Genomic DNA, 18,171 nt, shown 5'->3' with positions numbered 1-18,171 from the left:
AGGGGTCACTTATCTTTGTATACAGAAGCCTGGCTCAACATTACCCAAGACAAGTGGGTACAAAGAATAATCACCAGAGGATACTCCATACCCTTCTTTCTTCCACCTCATACCCCCAAGAAGATCCCAGATGTTCCACCCAATCACAGGGATCAAGCAACCGTAGAAGTTCAAAAGTTGCTTACAAAGAGAGTCATCCAGACCGTCCCTGCAGACCAGATAGGATTCGGAACTTACTCCAGATTCTTTTAATACCAAAATGAACAGGGGACTGGAGGCCCATTTTGGACCTCAGCAAATTAAACGAATCAGTGAAGAAGTCCCAAGTTCCGAATGGTAACTTTGCAGTCTATACTCCCTCTGTTAGGGAAAGACAATTGGATGTGCTCCATAGACCTCCAAGATGTGTACTTCCACATCAAAATGGACAGAGCATCGAGGAGTCATCTACGCTTTCGGCTGGGAGCCAGTCATTACCAATTTCGTACTCTGCCCTTTAGTCTCACAACAGCCCCCAATGTGTTCACCAAATGCATGGTGGTAGTGACAGCTCACTTGAGACGTCTTGGATTCCAAGTGTTTCCATACTTGGATGACTGGCTCCTGACCGCCACCACCAGGCACCTACTTCTCCAAGCCAGGGATTCAACCATCCAATTCTGCACCCAGCTAGGAATTACGATAAATCGGGAAAAGTCTGCCTTGTTGCCCTCTCAGTATGTGACTTTTATAGGTGCAGAAATAGACAGTCGCCATGATGGCTCATCTTCCTGCAGACAGAATTCAAAATCTCAGATGACAGATATACAGCTTACTTCCTCAACAGAGAGTCAAGGCCAAGACAGTGCTGAAACTTTTAGGGACCATGGCTTCTACCATAACTCTAGTTCCACTAGCCCGACTGCATATGCGAATCCTTCACTGGCTACTCTTTTCCCAGTGGTCTCTTCAACAACTGCCTCTGTCTCATCCTATTCTGATAACGGAATCTTGCAAAAAGGACCTTCGTTGGTGGATTCAGCCCAATCAACTAATGACAGGAACACCTTTCCTTCCTCACCAAACTGTTGCTACTGTGACCACGGATGCCTCCCAGATAGGGTGAAGGGGGGGGCATTATCTAGGCAGGACTGTCCAAGGCACATGGCAAGATCACGAGGCTCACTTGCATATCAATGTCCTAGAGATGAGAGCAGTGCTACTAGCATTGCAAGCACTTCAAGGCTTTCTTCCTCTAGGGACGATAGCAATCCATTCGGACAATATGTCAGTGGTATGGTATTTAAACAAGCAAAGAGGAACCAGATCTTACCCCCTATGTCGAGAGGCTCTTCGTGTTTGGCAGTGGGCAATATCTTCCCAGCGCTTTCTAGTCGCAATGCATATCCCGGGGACAACCAATGTGATAGCCAACAAGCTCAGCAGGGCAATCTTGATGCCTCACGAGTGGTCTCTGAAACAGAAAGTCGCAGAGCAGATTTTCCACAAATGGGGACAGCCTTGCTGCGATCTGTTTGCCAGTCCAATCAACGCCAAATGCAGCAGCTACTTCTCCTTTATCCCCATCTGGGGGAGACACCGAGAGACGCACTTGTTCACAACTGGCCTTCGGAACTTCTTTATGCATTTCCCCCCTTTCCTCTCATATCGAAAGTGATCCAGAAAGCAAAGTCCTTGGGAAGCAGAATGATTTGATCACGCCTTACTACTGGCTTTGTCAGATTTGGTTCCCCTTTCCTGGGCCTCATCTTCTAGACGATCCATGGACTCTGGACCCAGTTCCAGACCTCTTGACACACGTCAGACACCCTCCACCCCTGCCTCCACACCCTCAACTTGACAGCGTGACTGCTCCACTTCCATCCCTAGTCAAGCTTCATGATTTTTCACCTGTATCTTCCCACAAAACATCCACAAGGAAATTATACGCTAGCAAATGGAGAAGATTTTCTATCTGGGTGAAAGAGAAAAATGTAGATCCTTACACAGCATCCATTCCCTTGGTGTTAGAATTCCTAACCGAACTTTTTCATCAGGGTTCAGCTGCTGCTGCAATCAAAGTTCAACTGGCAGCAATATCCAGTTTCCATTTGGGACAACATGAGCCTAATCTTATGGCTCACAGATTGTGTAAAACTTTCCTTAAAGGCACTATCTTGCTAAGACTTCCCTTTCAGGAACCTGTATCTCCTTGGGATCTAAATTTCGTTCTGTCCAAACTTACTTTCCCGCCTTTTGAACTGGGTCTATATCAGAACATCAAAGTTTTAAAACTTCGAATGTTCTAATATTGACCTGTTTTGAGCGAACTCTAAAAATAGCGAAGCTGCAGAACACCTAGGGAAAGAATTTGGTTGGCCGGTTCTGTGGCTTTGCTATTTTCAGTGCTGTGGTGGAAATTAACGGGTCTGGTTCAGGTAAGTGTGCAATTGTGTGGTCGTTAGGATTAGGGCACGGGTTAGGTGAGTTAGGGGTGGGTTAAGTGAGTTAGCATTAGGGCGCTGGTTAGGTGAGTGCGATAGTGATGGACCTTAGGGTTAGGGTTTGGGTTAAGGTAAGTGGATAGATAGTAGTGTATGTACTGTTTAGTGTAGGGTTAGTTGTAGGATTATAAGTGTGTGTGTGGATTGATGTTTTTTATGTGTGCTTATGTTGTGTGTATGTGTTTCGGAATAGCGAATTTTTTCCCAAGGAAAAAATGTGCTGTTCTGAATGTTCGATAATATGTGGTTTAGATATTTTAGGTTTGTTGAAATAGCGTTCGCTATTTTCATCTTTCAATAGCGTGATATAAACGCTTTGAACCCACACATTCTTGTGAACTGAAGTTCCCGTCTTGGAAGACCATTTTTCTAGTAGCTGTTACATCCGCCAGAAGGGTGTCAGAGTTACAAGCACCGTCAGTCAAACCTCCTTATTTGTTTTTTCATAGAAACAGAGTTTCCGTTAGTAAAAACCTGTCTTTCTTCCCCAAGGTTTGCTCTGTCTAATTTGAATCAAACTACTGAACTGCCAGTATTTTTTTCCTAATCATTCAAACAGTGCAGAATATAAATTTCATCAACTTGATGTTCAGACAGTTGAGGTTCTATCTACATAGAACCAAGGAACTTAGAAAATCAGACCAATTGTTTGTATCCTTTTCTGAAACTAGGATAGGTCTGACAGTCTGTAAGGTAACTCTATCAAATTGGATTTCAAACTGTATCTCATTTATCTACTCTTCCACTGGCAAGGAACTTCCGTTTAAAATTAAGGCTCATTCTACCAGATCTCTGTCCACATCTGTTGCTTTTCAAGCTAGAGTCCCAATTGACAGTATTTTTGCAGAAGAAACTTGGGCTACCCCTCATACTTTTATTACTCATTACAAATTGGATTTGACCTTTTGGTTCCATGGTTCTTAGAAGTATATTCCCGTGAGCCACCCGAGAAAAAGGTGCTAGGGACGCTCCAGCTTGATAACAGACTGTTAGCTAGCAGTACTTCATATTTTTATTTATTTCATGAGAATTAAACTGGCACCATGGCAGAAATGCACAGTAAGCTACAATTCATATTACTTCAGAATGCTTTTAGTTTGACACGCACCTTCTTTTTACACATTTGATTAATGGTGTTATACCCTTAAAATAATGGGAGTGGTGTGTTTATTGTTGCTGTGAAACAGTTCTGTACTTGGAGAGGACTTCTTAAAATTGTACCACTGTACAGTGTCCAAGGGATTGGGTGGCTTAGAATTTCATGATCAGTTACATATTTGTTCATTTTACTGACATTTGAATACCAGGAAAGACTGACTGGGTAGGAGCAGATTTTCAGCAGATGCCCAGGGAAAAAGGTTCCAAAGTATTACAAAACATGTTAAGAATAATAATTTTACAGTCATTAAAAAAAATGCATTTTAAATAATTATACCAAATTAGACCTAATATGAAAATATTGGTTAAGAATAGATACAAGCTATATGACCGTGATTTAATAGTTAGAAATTGTAGCCAGTTTATAGAGAAGTTAAAGGCAAGTTAGTATAATACAAGCAGGAATTGCAATATGAAGTGAGAAAAGCAGGTTTGTGGTATATTTAGAGAGAAAAGACAAGGAAGAGAAATTAATAGAAGTATGGAGGTGAGTGAGGAAGGGAGAGTAAAGAGATGAAAGATATGAACAGGTAATCATGTGTAGTAACTTAACATCTACTTGGAAACCCCAGTGTGCAGGGGTCTGCCCATCCTTCATGGTTGTATTCATTTTGTATGAGGTGGCAGGTGAAACTGCATCCTTGGGCATAACTTAGCTTGAAATAGTAAAGTCAGAGAATAGATGTGGAGATAGCTAGCCTTTAGGTACAGAGGTAGGACATCCATCTCGATTTCCATCAGCACAGTTTTTCCTTCAAATAAAATACCATTGTTGTAAATCCTGGGAGGTATTCATAGACAGACTGAGTAGTGTACAGTGGCAGTTTTCATGTTTCGTGAAGAGGCTTAGGTTGGTTTGGATTCAGTGGTACCAGCAGCAATGTATGCAAATAACAGTATAAACAGACATTAATGATGATGTGCAACCAAATCAGAGTATAATCAGATGCAAATCAAGGAGGAAAAAAAATGTCTTTCAATGACTGTGCTTTTTTGCTCATCTTTATATGGAGCTAGAGCATATGGAAAATTCCTGCTCTCCATCATACAGAAATGGTTAAAGAAGCAGCAGTTTGTGCTCAGCAGCATTGTATTGCTGCAGCTGTAGCCAGTGGTGGCCGGCCTGCTTGTTATTGCAGATCACTGGAAAGGAGGCAGGTTATACAGAGGGTTACATATATTCTCACAAGTGGATAAATAGTTGTGATTCCAAGCAGATTAGGATATATGTGAACCCTAATCAACACGTATTACTAGTATGATTAATCTGGGGGAATGGATGTTTTTTCTATCCCTGTGATCACCAAGCTCTGTGCAGCTGTTACCATTCCAGCTACTGGGGCTTTTCATTGACAAACTGGGAAGACATTAGGTGTTTGCAGGCTTTTGTCTCATGAATACTGAACAAGTTATTTGGCATTGTGCTTCTGCATGTGGAAGAGCATGCCTGGTTCCCACTGGGTAGCAGAGAACAGAGCCATAACTGTATATGGCTTCTATTATATTGCATACCATCTTGGGTTATTGGGTGTCAGTGACTAAGCACATGTGAAAAGAAAAGCCCCATCTTGCCCACACTCGCACAGATATGTGAATAGAAAAGACTGCCGTTCCCTAGACTGTTGAGTGGAGTACAGTGGGCACTGTCTCCTAATATGCATGTGGAACCCTAACATTTCCCTTTATCCCCATATATATATATATATATATATATATATCTATATCTATATATATATCTATCTATATATATATATATATATATATATATATATATATATAGATATATATATATATATATATATATATATATATATATATATATATATAGATATATATATATAGATATATATATATATATATATATATATAGTCAAACTTGTATGCTCACTGTTGGTGAGGGGACTTTCTACAGAGCCATCTGGTAGGTAAGCACTGGCACAGTGTAAATGCTATGTGCACAACCCCCCCTCAAAAAAAAATGTAGTGATTTGTGTTGCAGATGATAACCACCCTCTGGAGTCTTGGCTCATGACCCTGGTATGTAGACCTCAAACCTTGGTGGAAATCCAATACAACACTGCTCATGCTCAGATGTGAAATATAATTGAACATGTATTTGATCTGTTGAAAGCATGCTTTTGCTTCCTTGGCGCATTTGCAGAGACTACAATACTTAACCTGAGACAGCCAACAAAATGATTGCCTTTTAGCCATGTTTATTGTTATGATTCTTTGGATGCAAGATATGTATCATGTGTATAGCAGTGTTGCATTGCATTATGTCTCAGACAGCATGGCAGCAGCAGATGAAAACAGTAATCCAGAATGAGATCCCCCGCCCCAACACAATGATGGGCTCAATACACAACAGTACTGCAAAGGAGCAACATTTGATAACTGTGGGTTATGGCAATGATAACACGAGTGTCATACAGACTGCATCTATTGAATGCAGTGCTGTTGTCAGACTGTGCCAGAGTGTGCATTTTGTCATTACACTGTGCATCAGATGATCTCTGTACAACACAGGAGGGAGGAAAATGTGGGTCACAGTCATCACCATTTGCGCATGAGACAGTGGACTCTGACATTCATGTGGTACTCTCTGTGGGGAAAACACATCCAAGGGAGTTGCATATCATGGCCGTGCCCTCTGAGCTAAGATGGGTGATGTGATGGGTATGGGTACCACTGTGTGACTTGAAGCTGGTGTCACTTGCCCTTTTGAGGTGGTGGGGCTTGAGATCTCTGTGGCAGAGATAGTGTGCTACTTTGACCTGAACGTGGGTGAAGCTGGCTGGTGAGATGCGCCAGCCGTGGAGGCAGATGCTCATCACTGCCTACAGTGAAGGGGTTGCAGACATTCTTATAGCTCTAGATATTGCTTTTGAGCATCTCCCTTGCAAAGGCCCACATACAAATTCACCCCTTGTACGTAATCTGCCCTACCCATGGGCAACACTGCTAGTTTTGCCAGACATGAGGATTGCCTGGCAGTCATCTCATAGTGTTGCTGTTTGAGGTAGTATGTGCCTCGATAGCCATCAGAAACTAGTCATTTTACAGTGGCTATGCTCCATGTGCTTAAGGACCTCACAGTGGTGTTGGTGTAGCATGCAGATGTGTTGCCATTTTTTTTTTGTATTGTGGCAGCAGATTTTGTGTGAGTAACACTCTTGCACATCTGCTAATTTGTCCCCAATACTGGCCAGCAGCACAGGTGCACTCAGTGCCTTTACAGTTTACAGCTTTCACCTGACATGTATGGAATGGTGGGCATGCCCACAGGAAAAGTGGGGTACACCTCAGATCCTGCTAACTGGGATGCAGGAGAAACTGTTGTGGAGCTTTCAGCCACAGGAGGCCTGTCCCTCTCAGGGGATAATGTGCTTGTATATTATAGCCACAAGGGTTCTCTGAATATTCTACTGTACTTGCGTCCTCTGTGGAGCATATCCACTTCCACCCAGGATTGAGACAGTGGCAATGTGTACTGTGACTGTGATGCAGGCCCTTGTCTATTGGCATCATCAACAGACTTGACAGAGGTCTTGACAACAGCACCTTGTCGAGCTTCAACACTTTGTACCTCTTTCTCATCCCCTCAACACTTGTAGATACATAATAACCACAAGACACAGCGAAATGCCACTTGTAAAACCACAGTAAAAACACGAACTTCGCTGTAAACAAGATCACGGTTCCACAAATATCATGAAACTGTCAGCTACGATAAAAAAGCCTTTATTCCACAGTGATAGTAAAAACTGGTTAAGCGCTTTCATCTACAGGTAGTAGACTTCCTCAGAACACTCTACAATTAAAAAAAGCTGGGTTTAAATGCATAAATTCCTCCAGTCAGATTACATGATTAATTGTAGTCAATTGTCATTTAAAGTGCTCAGTGCAGTAATAACTTATATATACATTTCTGCTAATACAATACTGCTAAAATCCAATAAAATCACTTGCTCATAAAGTGTTCATCTAATGTAAATACTTTTTCACCAATTTATTTTTGCTTCTAATACTGATTTAATGGAAATACTTTCATTAATACCAGGATAAACAGTTGCATTTAACAATATCTGCCATTTTATCTCCTTCTCACCCAGTTTTACCTTTATGTTTCCACCCCTAGGGTTTGATTTTACATGCTCTAAAATGGCAAACTTAAAACTATCACAACTTGGGCTTCCGACTAAATGTCTATACAGTGCATTTCTTGTGTCTTTCTTACTTATGCAATAAAAGTGGTCATAAATTTGATTTCTTAAACATCTGCTGGTTTTTCCCACATAGTAACAAGGACATCTGACGCATTTAGCCAGATATATCACATGTTGGGATCGACAGTTACCTTTCTTAAATCTAATCTCAGTTTGATTGACATCCCCCAATGTTAAGCTCCTGTCTTCCAGTATAGCAAAGCATTGGTTACATTTTCCACACTTACTAGTACCCCGTACCACACCCTCCTCATTGTTGACTATAAGCCCACCTTTAAATTTGCTTTTTAAATTCCAACCTGTCTTAAATACAAATAATGGCTTTTCCCCTAATTTCTCCGCTACCATAGCGTCACTTCTCCAAATATTCCAATTCTTACCTATAATTTCTTATACGTCTTTACTCTGTTTACTATACTGTACTGTGCACGCTCTTTTGTAATTCTTAATGGGTTCACTCGTAATCAATCCACTAGGGGCGTTGAAATTTGTAACACCTAATAAGGGTACATATTTTTTTGCCCCATTCTTTCTGGACATAACTACTAATATCACTTACGAGTCTAGAGGGATAGCCCCATCTTCTAAACATCTCACTAATGTTTTTTAACTCCTGCACCATTTCATGATAGTTGGACATCATACGTGCTGCACGGATGCACTGTCCTTTAAAAATGCTCCGCTTCTACCCCATGGGATGGCAACTTGAATAATAATCTAGATAGGCATTACTAAAAGTATCTTTTCTGTAGATCTTAGATTTAAACCCTGCTGGAGTTGAATAAATGTAAGTGTCCCAATATGGAATTCCTACTTTACTAAAGCTATGGGTAAACTTAAGATACTCACTAGCCATGTTTAAGTCATTAATAAAAAATGTCCATCTCCTCTGTAGTGCCATTCCATAAAATAAAAATGTTGCCCAAATATCTTACATAGCAACTAACATACTTAAACAGTACGCGCTTAAATAAATACTCCTCTTCCCAATCTAGAAGAACAAGGTTAGCGTATATGGGGGCACAAGCTGCCCCCATAGCTACGCCCCTAGTTTGTTTATAATATTCTCCCTGGAAATAAATGTAATTATGACTTAAAACTATGTCCATAAATTATGTAATAAGTGCTACTTTATCCCAAACAAATTGTGTATGTTTCTGAATACTATTACTGAACCTAATAATACCATCTTCCTTAGGAATGTAAGAAAAAAGATCTGTGACATCTATGGTTAAAAAAATAATATCTTTCTTCCATAATTCGGGTTTTAATCGACTTAAAAAGTCCCGAGAGTCAATAATTATATGGGGTATCCATTTATATATTCATTTCAACCAGTTGTCAATAAGCTTACCATATGGAAACGTTTTGAATTTACTCCCAGAAATTATGGGGCAAAAAGGTGGATCAAGTACATTCTTGTGGACTTTAGGAATACCTACTGTTGTAGCTAGTGTGGGAAATTCAGTTTTTAAAAACTTATACAAATCTGTGTCAATTCTCTTGCCTAATAAAAATTCTTCTAGAAACGAATCTATGCGACCATAACTAATGTTTAATTCATTAAGTGAGGATGTTTCATAATTACCGGAATTGTGCAGTATATCACATATCTTGTTCATATAGTCATTGCTGTCATATAAAACAATGCCACCCCCTTTATCGGGTTTCATAATGCAAACATTGTTATCATTACAAAGTTCATTCAAAGCCGCATATTCTTCCTTATTCAAATTATATTTTATATTGATTTTTTTTGTTATTTGCAAAGTATTTATATAGTTCATGAATGACTACTTTCTCATAAGCTGCTAAGGTGTTGTTCATAGGGGGTATGAATGCACTTCTTTTCCTAGTTTCATATTCAGTAAAAGTCCCCCTTTCATTCTGAAAATATAAAGCTAAATTTACTTTCCGTAAATATAGTTTAAATTCCACTATACAATCCACTAAGTTGACCTTAGTACTTGGGACGTACTTCATCCCTTTTGAAAACCGTGAAAAATGCTCTTTTTTTAACTTAAAATGTGTATAGTTGAAAATATTAAAATCACCTAAACTAAACTTAACGTCATTATGTTGAATGATTTTCTGTCCTATGTCCACCTTCTCTGGTTGTTCTTGTTGGGCCACCTTCTGTTGTAAGGTGAGGTCTCTCGATTTACAAATTCCCGGCCCATATCGTCCTCCCTGTATCCTCCTTGCCATCCCTGATTTGTTTCTTCTAAAAAATTACTCTTGTTATTTCTCCATCCTTTCCTATTATGTAAATCTGTGTCACCCCTAAATCCACTAGTCTGTCCTTGTTTATCAAAATGGCGACTTCCAATGTTAGTTTGTTTATTCCACTTATAAACTTGTTTTTTTTCATAATGTTCAATATCCCTTTTCATTTTATTGCATTTCCTATCATACTGTTTGTTACTGTTTTTTTCAGCCCATACATATTGTTTGTTGTTTAAACTTTCCCATTCACTAAATAACAAATCTTTCAGTATAATCTCATTTAACTGTTCATATTCTAAAAATATTCTACTTAATTTACTATCATTACATTTTATAATGAATTCCATAAACTTGTACCCAAATCCATCAAATATTTGACTACATTCAGTAATATTAGTTTCATTTAAGTCAATGCCCATAGGTTGCTTAAAGAAGCACATACCCATGGGAACAGTTTTAAGTTCAATGCATCTTTTTAGATACATATTGTCCAACTGAAGTCCCTTAATGATACCAGCTTCTTCCCAAAGTCAAAAATGTATTCTTTTAAAGTTTTTTTGGTACCACTATGTTCCGCACCTCTAGCGGTGTCCCGTTTGCTGTTTCCATTAAATTGGATGTCAAAATTAGCTTTGAAAAAAGTGTCAAGCTCTCGTTGTTGATTAGAAATAACATTTGAAGCTTGAGAGCTATTATCAACTGAAATATTTACAGTACCTTTAACCTGTTGGTTTATAACAACTGAATAAGTTTTTTTGGCACCGTGCGCTTAGGTATAGCCCCCGAAATGTTGTGATTGTCATCCGAAATGTTGCCTCCAACTGTTATTCTGTCCTCCAAGACACTAGTACCCCTAAGCGCCTCCGCAATAAGAGGGTCCAGACACACTCGACACGCCATTACCTTGGCTGTTGGGGGAACCACCTGAAGCAACACATCCTTCCTGCATATGGCTTGACTTAGTCAGACTCTGCTGCCTTTCCTTACCACTCTCAGCCTGGCTCATCATATCGATTAGCCGAGTAAGCTCTCCCTTTACAGTGGCCATTTCCGATTGTAATTTCTGTATTTCATCCTTCCTGAGTGGTGAAAACATGGATGGCAGCTCGTCAAGGGAATCCATGGTCTTTTAAAACTAACAACTACGAAACCAGAAGACACAGCGAAATGCCACTTGTAAAACCACAGTAAAAACATGAACTTCGCTGTAAACAAGATCACGGTTCCACAAATATCATGAAACTGTCAGCTACGATAAAAAAGCCTTTATTCCACAGTGATAGTAAAAACTGGTTAAGCGCTTTCATCTACAGGTAGTAGACTTCCCCAGAACACTCTACAATTAAAAAAGATGGGTTTAAATACATAAATTCCTCCAATCAGATTACATGATTAATTGTAATCAATTGTCATTTAAAGTGCTCAGTGCAGTAATAACTTATATATACATTTCTCCTAATACAATACTGCTAAAATCCAATAAAATCACTTACTCATAAAATATGCATCTAATGTAAATACTTTTTCACTAATTTATTTTTGCTTCTAATACTGGTTTAATGGAAATACTTTCATTAATACCAGGATAAACAGTTGCATTTAACAATATCTGCCATTTTATCTCCTCCTCACCCAGTTTTACCTTTATGTTTCCACCCCTAGGGTTTGATTTTACATGCTCTAAAATGGCAAACTTAAAACTATCACAACTTGGGCTTCCGACTAAATGTCTATGCAGTGCATTTTTTGTCTCTTTCTTACTTATGCAATAAAAGTGGTCATAAATCTGATTTCTTAAACATCTGTCGGTTTTTCCCACATAGTAACAAGGACATCTGACGCATTTAGCCAGATATATCACATGTTGGGTCCGACAGTTACCCTTCTTAAATCTAATCTCCGTTTGATTGACATCCCCCAATGTTAAGCTCCTGTCTTCCAGTATAGCAAAGCATTGGTTACATTTTCCACACTTACTAGTACCCCCTACCACACCCTTCTCATTGTTGACTATAAGCCCACCTTCAAATTTGTTTTTTAAATTCCAACCTGTCTTAAATACAAATAATGGCTTTTCCAATAAACCCAGCCTTTTTAATTGTAGAGTGTTCTGAGGAAGTCTACTACCTGTAGATGAAAGCGCTTAACCAGTTTTTACTATCACAGTGGAATAAAGGCTTTTTTATCGTAGCTGACAGTTTCATGGCATTTGTGGAACCGTGATCTTATTTACAGCGAAGTTCGTGTTTTTACTGTGGTTTTACTTGTGAATACATGACATACAGAACATCATAGTGAACACAGTGACATATTTTACAAGACTGCCCATGTAGCACACAGGCATAAGGCTTTACTGCATTAGTTGCATGCTTTTATACCTTACCATCTCTGGTAAGTTATTGTTGTGATGTCTATGTGGTCCCCTCTATGTTTAATGACAATACTCCAGCCTGGCACCTGCATCCACTCCACTCCACTGCTGGGAATAAACTGTAGTTCATGTCAAATCCAAGGGACACCGGGAACTGTTCTGTTAGTCTGTTGAGCTTAAGCTGATCTTGCTAGCAGTCTTAAGTGCCTTTGCCTTGGCATGACCAGTTAAAACAGTTGTTTGCAGAATTGCCTCAATGTCCGGTTCTCCCCATCCAGGGTATTTATGCCCTGCAGCATTGACTTTCACACCTGCTTCTTCAAGGCTTGCATTGCATCCCTCCTTCAACCAGGTTTAGCCCATATTTACCTTGAGACAGAACCTTTTCTGAAAAGATGTGACATTTGAACAGGCAAAAAGAAAAATGGGACCCTCATAAGAAAGAAAAAGGAAGTAAAGGGTTTCTGGGCACTTAACAACTAGGTCATATAGGGTGCAAAAGTAGCTATGGGGTAATGTTAACTACAGTAAAGAGTAGCACTTTTCTATTAAGAAAATTACTAGCTTAACATATGTACTTCTTCAAAAGCATGATGCAGTTTGAAGTCAGGTTATGTAGCACATGTAAGAATGAATTGTATGGGACAGAGCTCCTCACTCCAGACGTGCACAAATATCGGGTTTTATCTGAACACCAGTACTTTTTTCAGCTTCTGTTTAGACAACTGTGAACTGAAATGTGCTGGTTAAAGTTGGGTGTTCCTAATCCCATAGATTGGACACTTTCATTTCTCAATGTCGTAACCTAGAATAGGTGTTTTACTGAGTAGAAGGAAGTCAGACAGTGGTGGCAGAAATGACTAGAGAAATATGTAACTGCATGTGGAGGTAGACTTACAACCTGGAAAATAGAAGGAATATTAGGGACTGTCTGGATCTTGAGTATCCTAAAAAAAAAGAAAGGTAGATGATATGGAATTCGAGGAGGAAGGACAGAATAGGGAAGAGGGAGAAAAGGCTAAAAGTCAGAGGAGACCAGAATTAGGACTGAGATGGCATATTTTTTTAATAAATCATATAGTAGTTTTCTCGTGTGTTTACTGTAGTTGGTGTTGGACCAAGCTGCTAGCAGTAAACTCAGAAGGGTGCGAAGAGGAGGGAGGGAATGAATAGTGGAACAGTAAGGATGAGGTGGATGGGGGAGCACAGCAGTAGGCTTCTTGGTCTCCATCTTATGGCTGTATCCTTTATCTAAAATTTCAAAGGTGTCACTAAAAAATTAGAATGCTTTTGAACACCAGATTTCTTTCATTGTCATGTGTAGGGTGCTCCAGTGTGCTGTTCTGCTCGGAAAAGACATGTGAAAACATATATCCCAAACAATTCCTCCGTTCTAGTCATTTGTTTTATATACATGTATTAATAATTGTGTATGCTTTATCATTTTCAGATCACTCATCTTCATCCTCATCTTCATCCAAGCGACCACGACTAGATCAGATCCCTGCAGCAAATCTGGATGCAGATGACCCACTGACAGATGTAAGTGCTTTTTTTGTATAGAAAACTGAATAAACATTTTAATGTTAGAGTATTAGTAGGATTTCATTAATCAGTTAAATGTCTTGAAAGAATTATAAAATGGTACAAAATTGCATTGTAACTTAAGGAGCAATATCAGTGCTTCAGTCTTTAAGACCAGCTCCTTAACAGTGTTGTTCACCTCAGCAGATAGTGTGCACTGATCAGCTTTGGTCACCAGGTGGCAGAAGATCCTGCAATGCAGTGGGAGAGAGCTGAGGATGTTTCCTTCGTTCAGCTGTGTCAGGAGTTAGTATCTCAGCTTGGGGACAGAGATTTTGATTTTTTTTTTTTGGAAATTTTTCCTAACCTGAATTTCCGTGGCAGTGGATGATTAAAGGTTTATTTCTTTCATCATCATTTTATTATTGTTGTTGTTAGTATTATTACTTATCACGGTGGTGGTGCTGTGGTAGCGTTGTCGCCTCACAGTATGACGTCCTGTTCGATTCTCAGCTAAAGCGTCTTCTGTGCGGAGACATGCGTGAATGGGCGTACCTTCGTTGAAGGTTGTGCGTCAGAGCTGGCAACTCGGTACGTAAAAATCTACTGCCAATCATTAGCGGACCGGAGTTCCGCTGTGGCGACCCCTAACCGGGAAAAGCCGAAAGATACAACATTATTTGAGGAACTGTTTTTTTGCTAACTGGCTTGGTTTGTCAGAATAGTGAACTTATATTTTTGTTGAAAACTGTCAGTGTGTCATTTGTAATGTATCAGAGTTTCAATATCAAAAATTTTGCTTATTTCTTTATTTAAGGTATGGTATTTTTTTCTGCTTGAAGCATAGCTACCTGTACTGCATAAAGGAACTTTATGGTACTACACTGTATAAAGAAGGAAAGAAAGAGTGTTTGTGTAAATTATACCTGTGGTTGTTTTTACTTTTCCTATATTTTTATGCAGTTGGTCGGTGTATTTTAGAATAATGTCAGGAAGTGAGTAAGAATATAAAGATCGATCCAAAAGGAAGAAATCAATCTCCAGTAGTCTCTAAGACTTCTGCCATAGTCATTAGGACTGCTCAGTAAAAACAAACCTTCCTCAAGTGCCAGGGACCTTCAATTTTCATATTGTGTGAACCCTAGCTTTAGATTGTCACTGTTTGTGACACCCAAACCCCATGTGCAAAAATGGGAAAAGGGGTTGTGGATGGATGGAGATCAATCTGCTGACACACTCGAGGATACCTTACTGTGTTTTTGGAAAATTTCAAGAAAATATTGTTTGACTTGTAAGTGATCACATTTTTTTTTCTTTTCCTTGCTGTTTTCATTCATGAGAAGTGTGGCTTCTTCTGATGATCTTCACAGTCAGTGTTGCAGTGCTGACTCTTGGGGCTTCTTGCCATGCAGAATCCCTGAACCATCCAGATTTCCAGAGTCTTTACGTCATCCATAGCCAACCGAACACTGATGTTTGGACATCAGGGTATAGGAGTGGTCTCCATCAGTGCCATCATCAGTTCTCTCTAGCAATGCAATCAGATGTGCTACTCCACTGTCATCAGATGCTTACAGTCCATTGGGTGGCCCATTTTCTCCAGTGTTCCTCCTTCCTGCTTTCAAATAAGTACCCTGTTGGGGACTTTTCTCTTCTGATTAATGTTTAAAAAGGTCAGTAACTGCTTAAAGTGTGGGAAACAAGTCCTGCATAAATGTTTTCATTCCTACTGTCTGTTTTGTCTAGAGCCTTGGCACAACATTTCTAACTCTCAGGATTGTGCTAGGTTTTGAGATAAGACACTAAAGCATAGGGCCAAAGTCCTTGCAGCCCAGGTGGAATCCTCTGAATTCATTCCCCCTGCTTCCTCTCATTCCTGAGCTTCAGATGCTATCTTGTCCAAGAAATGCAAGGACAGAAAAATTAAGGGAAAAGGACTTGGTGGAATGCCAATGAAACTTTGGCACCCATGTTAGTCAACCGATGACTTGGGTGAGGTGCCTTTGCAGCCCCCTGGACCAATGACTAATAGGCCTAAACCCTCTGGCATGACCCCTTGGGAGGCTGCCATGGCTGCAGGTTCATTAGATAAGACTACTCCCACGCCCTTGTTGGTTTGGTTCGAAACCACTCTTCAACTTCTGATACGTAGGCATTGGTTACCGAGGGAGATAATTTCTCCACCAATAGCACAGACTGTGGTTGCAGTCTTGACCACATCTTAAGTACTTTCTTTCTAAACAGATGCCTCAGCCAACTACCCAGTCCTCAGCTGATACAAACCCAGGATGAAGCACAGGACCTTCTGAAAATAGCTCAGGAATTCATAGCTTTCTTTAAATCTTGGGAGCCTACCCAGACCCTGCTGTCTTCCCTTGAAACTTTGCTCAGTAAAAGAATGAAAGATGTTTTCTTTCAAGAAGATTCTGACTCCTCAGGATCTGGGGATGAGGAAGAATTGGCCTATTCTGAGCACCTCCCTCCACAATCCTACCTTGACTTGGATTTGGATGTTGTTCTCCCTTCTGCCCCCCCCCCCCCGAGTACTTATCCTTTGGGGATACTTGCATAAGATGGAGACATTTAATTGGAAAAGCAAGAAATTCTGTCAAGCCCAAACCCATTATAGAGAGCTCATCCCTAAATTGGCTATTCTTCCAGTTCATGTAGTGCTAGATTATGATTTGAATGTGAATTCTCTTCACCCAGACTCTATGCCACCTGCACCAAGGAAACCAGATAGATTCTATATAAAGCTTGACACTCACAAGCATCTATACAACAATCCTCAAGCTGTTCCTTTAGTTTCTACTGAATCCCCCAAAGGTTCTCCTAAGAGTACAGCTAGAAATCCTTTACCACACGACAGAAAAAAATAGATTGCTGGATAGATTTGGAAAACGGGCATATACTTTTGCTATCCTTTCTGTGAGAGCAGTAATTGCCAGTTCCACATGTTGAAATATGTTGAGTCTCTAACAGAACAATTTTTTTTTAAATCTTAGGGGACTGATGAGGCCTGACAAAGAAACATACAGGAAACAACCAAATTATCACTGCAAGTCTCCAGACACTCTTAAAATGGGATTATGATGCACTGCTTCAGGTTTTGCCATTCATAGACATGTTTGGCTAATGACTTGACCACTCTCTGAACAGGTCAATGCTGAACTACTGGATGTCCCACTGGATGCATATTCCTTTTTGGCCCTTCTGCAGAAAAAAAGTATTTGAGACGTTGGACAAAAAGGGAAAACAAATGGATAGAATTCCTTCACAGTTTTCATCTCCAGTAGCGAGATATAATAGTAAATTTCCATCTGAACCTTCTTTTTTCCCCCTAGGCAAGACAAGGGAGGCCTTCTCAAGCAGAAAGATCAGGCAGTGTAGGAGGTGGCAACCTGATCAGTGCCTTAGACCTGAAGGTTCCAAGGACCCCCTCCCCTTCACCCCCACAGGAGCACATGTGACTATGCACAGCCCCATAACCATCCCAGTCTCACATCATCCCCCTTACTTCTAATAGGGAGAGACTCCTGTTTCCTACAATAATGGAAACTCATCACCAGAGACCAGTGGTCCTTCACCTCACAGAAAAGGGTATTTCATTCAGTTAACTGAAAGACCACCCTTCCTAGGGATGCCAAATCCCCCAAAAGAATAAGACAGCCTTCTTCTATCCATCTTTCTAGATCTTTTACAACAAGGGTTTATTCAACCACTTTCTGCAGGGGAAGGTGACACAGGTTCTTCTACTTAAGTGTTCCTCATACCAAGAAAAGGAGACACCTGGAGACCACTATTAGATCTGCCAAAGTTAAATAAGTTCTTCTGTCCCAAAATTCAAATGCTAACCCTTCAAAAACTGCTATCCATGATCTTTCAAAGGATGTATATGGTTACGCTAGACCTGAAGGATGCCTATCTGCATGTCCCTGTTTCAAAAGAACACAGCAGATGCCTGCAGTTTGTGGCAGAATTACAGGATTTGGTTCATGCCTCTGATCAGGTGGGTACGCATTCTTTGCAGTGTGGTTTTGATGCTTTACAGGCTTCTTCCAGGGTGGCTGCCACTGGATCAGTTATTCGTAGGCACGCCTGGCTTAAGGATCAGAATTTGTCAGAGCATGTTAAAGCTCGAATTTTGGATGCTCCTCTGCAGTCTGAAGTTTTGTTTGGT

At 40.1% G+C, this 18,171-nt stretch overlaps 1 protein-coding gene across 1 annotated transcript in view; it reads left to right on the top strand.

Annotated features, from left to right (window-relative positions):
* The window catches only part of CWC15 (CWC15 spliceosome associated protein homolog), a 304,908-nt gene that overhangs the window by 78,633 nt on the left and 208,104 nt on the right, over positions 1–18,171 (top strand). The window contains exon 4 of the mRNA XM_044071265.1: positions 13,918–14,009. Within this exon, the coding sequence (XP_043927200.1) occupies positions 13,918–14,009 (92 nt within the window). The remainder of the gene's footprint in view (positions 1–13,917; positions 14,010–18,171) is intronic.

The sequence above is a fragment of the Protopterus annectens genome, chromosome 5.part0 (genome assembly GCF_019279795.1).
Source record: "Protopterus annectens isolate FY-2018-M chromosome 5.part0, PAN1.0, whole genome shotgun sequence".
NCBI classification, from domain to species: Eukaryota; Metazoa; Chordata; order Ceratodontiformes; family Protopteridae; genus Protopterus; species Protopterus annectens.
This window is presented reverse-complemented; position numbering and strand designations above follow the sequence as displayed.